The 5,000-nt window shown below is 44.7% G+C and overlaps 1 protein-coding gene across 1 annotated transcript in view; it reads left to right on the forward strand.

Annotated features, from left to right (window-relative positions):
• The window catches only part of mllt3 (MLLT3 super elongation complex subunit), a 48,343-nt gene that overhangs the window by 26,018 nt on the left and 17,325 nt on the right, over positions 1-5,000 (forward strand). Inside the window, exons 6-7 of the mRNA XM_048236081.1 lie at positions 2,347-2,419; positions 3,707-3,845. Coding sequence (XP_048092038.1) covers positions 2,347-2,419; positions 3,707-3,845 — 212 coding nt within the window. The remainder of the gene's footprint in view (positions 1-2,346; positions 2,420-3,706; positions 3,846-5,000) is intronic.

Below are 5,000 nucleotides of genomic sequence, written 5' to 3' on the forward strand. Positions count from 1 at the left end.
AGGCCTCCTGTGGTTTTGATCAACCTAATAATCTTTGAAATGTCAATTGTAAACACTAAGGTGAAATGCATTAAAACTGACATGCCACCAGAACAGACGCTTTATCAGCTTTGAGGTATAATAAAGTCTCCAGTCTTATACATTTACATAATGTAACATCCATAAAGTCACATCCATAACGCACCATTAAAGGTTTTAAAAGTAAGAAAGGGGCACAATTTGGTCATCACACTTTACATTGATATAAATCAGCTTTGGACAGACACTATGGACATTGTCGCATCAACGCTGTATGTGTAGCATAAACTTTTCCTATAAAACGTTATGGATGTGACATGGCCATGGAACTTTATGGACTTAAAACAAAAGCCTTACAAATGTAAGGAGTTATGCTCTTAAAGGCAAGCTGAGCATAGACATTGCTCTACCATTCCCTTGTCAATGTGGAATTTGTCAAATGACACAATTTGTTTGAACCTTGGGTCCATTTATCCACTTTTTAAATATGTATAATATTACCATGAAATGTTGTTAATGGTATGGTTGCACACCATATTTATGATGTGAAAAGAGTGTCATTCTCCATCAAATTCAATCAGATCAGTTACAAACAATAAAATATAGACCTAAATGAAGATTTTAACAACAGTTCTTTTTGGGTATGCACAACTTTTTTTTCCATGCGGGATGACCTTTGCATGGAATTGCCCCTGGTCTTTTTACAGCAGGCAGTGTGCCTGTGACGCTCACAGATATGGGCATCTGTCTTAGAAATGCAGTCGGCTTGGCAATGCCTTTTAGTTGGAGTGGCGCTTATTTGATGCTACGCTAGTAGCGAGTGGCGCTCATTGGAAGTAGCGAGTGGCGCTCATTCGATGCTATGCTAGTAGTGAGTGGCGCTCATTTGATGCTATGCTGGTAGCGAGTGGCGCTCATTGGAAGTAGCGAGTGGCACTCATTCGATGCTAAGCTAGTAGCGAGTGGCGCTCATTCGATGCTACGCTGGTAGCGAGTGGCGCTCATTTGATGCTACGCAAGCGTTGCTCATTAGATGCTACGCTAGTAGCGAGTGGCGTTCATTTGATGTTTCTGAAAGTGGCGCTCATTCGATGCTACGCCAGTAGCGAAAGTGGCGCCATCCGATGCCACGCAGAAAGTGGTGTTCATTAGATGCTACGCTAGTAGCGAGTGGCGCTCATTCGATGCTACGCTGATGGCGAAAGTGGCCTCATTCGATGCTAAGGTTAGTAGCGGTGGGCGCCATTCGATGCTACGCTAGTAGCGAAAGTGGCCATCGTCGATGCTACGCTGATAGCGAGTGGCGCTCATTGGAAGTAGCGAGTGGCGCTCATTCGATGCTAAGCTAGTAGCGAGTGGCGCTCATTCGATGCTACGCTGGTAGCTCATTGGAAGTAGCGAGTGGCGTTCATTTGATGCTACGCGAGTGGTGCTCATTCGATGCTACTTAAGTGGTGTTCATTTGATGCTATGCTAGTAGCGAGTGGCGCTCATTGGAAGTAGCGAGTGGCGCTCATTTGATGCTACGCGAGCGGTGCTCATTCGATGCTACTTGAGTGGTGTTCATTCGATGCTATGCTAGTAGCGAGTGGCGCTTATTCGATGCTACGTGAGTAGTATTTATTGCTGCAGTAACCTTGTCCTGTCCTTGTCGCACTGTAAAAAACGTTCCCTTTTTGTAAGTCGATTTGGATAAAATTGTCACCTAAATGTGATGTAGACTGTGGCTCTGAATGGGGAGAGTGTGTGTGTGTGTGTGCGTGCATGAGCGTGACTGAGTTAATGGAGAGAGTGTGTGTGTGTGTGTGTGTGTGTCTTTACTAGTTCAGGCTGGTGGTCTTGTGGTGACGAGTCTGCTTTGGTGTCTGTGTGTGTGTGTGTGTGTGTGTGTGTGTGTGTGTGTGTGTGTGTGTGTGTATATGTGGTAATGAGCCCTTTGTTTGCGTGTGTGTGTGTGTAATGAGCCCTTTGTTTGCGTGTGGTTGTTTTGTGTGTGTGTGTGTGTGTGTGTGTGTGTGTGTGTGTGTGTGTGTGTGTGTAATGAGTCCTTTGTCTGTGTGTGGCTGTTTAGTTTGTGAACGTATGATGTTTATAGTCAATAAAGAGACCTAAATAACGACAGCACAAAAAGACACATTTGCTCCATCTGTCATGTCTGTCACCACCACTAGGGGCACACTCAAGAGGGCCTCAGCTAAATGACCCATAATACAGCTCTGACCCTGCGGCCGTATTTTCACCTGCAGTCACCTAACTCTGTTGTGCCCCCTCTCCCTGTGTGTGTGTGTGTGTGTGTGTATGCGTGTGTGTGTGTTCACGTGTTCACAGTCGGAGCAGCCCAGTCCTGCCAGCTCAAGTTCTAGCTCCAGCTCAAGCTTCGGACCCACCCACAAACGGCAAGGTGAGGTTCCTATTGGTCCTCGCAGACTGTCAATCTTGGTCAGTCCGTTGGCCATGAGGAAGTGGTGTGGACTGAATGGCTTTGTCACCAGGGTCCATTCATGTCCAGACTGCCCATGCATTGGTATTTCGTCCATGTGTCTTTGAATATGAAACTGATTGAAATTAAGGGGCCGTTTATACGAGAACGATTGTGAAGGAAGACGACAAAATATTTGATCATAAGTGCCTTTCGTTTCCACGGCGACCCCGCCATCGGGGCTTGAAGGCATAAAAATCTGAAGACTCCTTCCAGAGTGTAGAGTTTGAAGACGAATTCGGTTAGCGTCTCCGTCTAAACGGCTAAACCAAAGAGCCTTGATTACCTCTCTGGCTAAACTGTCAAATTAGAATGTCTGGCGCCGTGGACGTACCAGGGTTCTATCACACCACCACCCAGCGGTCTGGAATGCATATCCAATCGAATATCACATACTCTTGCGTCTTCATATAAACAAAGATTTCCCCCTGAGAATGCTCTTCTAAACGCGAATAAAAAAGACGAGACGCCACTTCTGCGTCTTCTCTTTTCATCGTCACCGTAGAAACGGAGCCTAAATGAATCCAATTGAATGTCTGTGTTACTAGTAGTGGAGATTGAACATCAGTTTGTATTCTGTTGTGCTGAACACTGTCTATCTGTGGTCAGCCCAGCAGTCATTTTGAATAGAATAGTCTGTAGAGTCCTTCTAGAATGCTGAACGCCTCAATCCCCACAGAATGTAACATGCTGTGCTGTGCTGTGCTGTGCTGTGCTGTGCTGTGCTGTATGATCGCGCACAGTCATTTCCCAACTATTAGCCGCCACAGTTTACACATCGTTTATACATTTTTTTCAGCTATGAGATTAATACACGGGGGCAGTTAATTTGGTATTAATATGTTTTTTTCTACTTGCATAAAACACTTACCTGCAGTTTATACACAATGCGGCTAATGCACAATGCGGTACTAGTACTAGATAATGTCAGAACATCATGCAGCTGTTAGCAGTGTGCACTTTGGCTAGATGTCCCTAACCACATCACTAATCACAGCTCCTGAGACCATCAGCCACACACGCTGCCCTCTGTGTGTGTGTGTGTGTGTGTGTGTGTGTGTGTGTGTGTGTGCTGGCGGTGTTAGATGTCACTAACCACATCACTAATTACATCTCGTCAGGTGGTCAGCCACATGACCTCTGACCTCTGGCTGAGTTCTGGCTGACCTCTGGTCTGTGTTGTGTGTCGTGCCTCCTCCTCCTCTGCAGCGCTGGGGCCACTACGGTCCATCATCCAGGACCTGCCGTCCGACGACAACGAGGAGGACTCCGAGGAGGACGACGACAACGACATGGACTCTGACCTGGAGAGACCCATGCACACACACCTCACACACCGCCACCACAGGTACACATACACACACACATACACACACATACACACACACATACACACACTCTAGCACTCATACAAACACAAAGAGGAAACACAGATACACCTGAAACATGTACACCTCCTACTGGAGGTGTGTGTGTGTGTGTGTGTGTGTGTGTGTGTCAGAGAACTGTTGGGAGGAAATGTTGAGCAGCGTTTAGCCATAGAAACTGGCAGACACAAAAAAGGGAGAGAAAGAGACACCAGTTGTGTCTGCATGAGGGAGAGAGAGAAAGAGGGAGAGAAAGAGGGAGAGAGAGAGAGAGGGAGGGAGGGAGGGACAGAGAGAGAGAGGGAGGGAGGGGGAGAGAGAGAGAGAGAGAGAGAGAGAGAGAGAGAGAGAGAGAGAGAGAGAGAGAGTCACGCAGAGCAGAACTTGGAAGATATCCACTATTAGTTGATATTCAAAAAAGAGCAAGCAAATTTTATTACCATGTACTGTCCTCAAAACCAAGAGGGAATATAATCACAGTGCCTTCTACAGAGGAGAACCCACCCAGAGAGAGATCCTTTTGATTATCTTATATCAAAACACAATTTGAATTTGAATACACCTGACATGTCTCAGGCAAAGTTAAAACATATCGAAAAATTAACAAAAGAAGAATATTACAAATATTGGCTAAAAACAATATTGAACAATCCAACAAATTGAAAAGTTTCAAAAAATCAAAACCAATTATGAATTTGCATCTTATCTAAAGAAATTACAGAGTACAAAACAAAGAAAAATGACTAACATCTTATAGATTAAGTGAACACTCTGGTTTTAGAAATGGGAAGACACAGGCAAAAACCTGGCTTCCTAGGGAAGAAAGGCTGTGTTTGCAGTGCAGTGAGGGAGTAGTAGAAGATGAAAAACACTTCCTCACTGAATGCAGTAAATTCAACACAACCAAGGAACCAATATTTCCTTCCAATTCAGCCAAATTATACCTCAATTTGAACTATTAGAAAATGAAGACAAGCTCCCATACTTGTTGGGAGAGCATAAGTTGTTAAAACTAAGCTGCACAGTACCTGTTAACATGTCATAACCCCGAGGAAGTGAGTGACCCATATTGTGACATGCTTTGCTATATCAATAATCAATACGCATGATAGCACATTGATAAAATATACAGTATA

The sequence above is a fragment of the Alosa alosa genome, chromosome 24 (assembly GCF_017589495.1).
Source record: "Alosa alosa isolate M-15738 ecotype Scorff River chromosome 24, AALO_Geno_1.1, whole genome shotgun sequence".
NCBI classification, from domain to species: Eukaryota; Metazoa; Chordata; class Actinopteri; order Clupeiformes; family Clupeidae; genus Alosa; species Alosa alosa.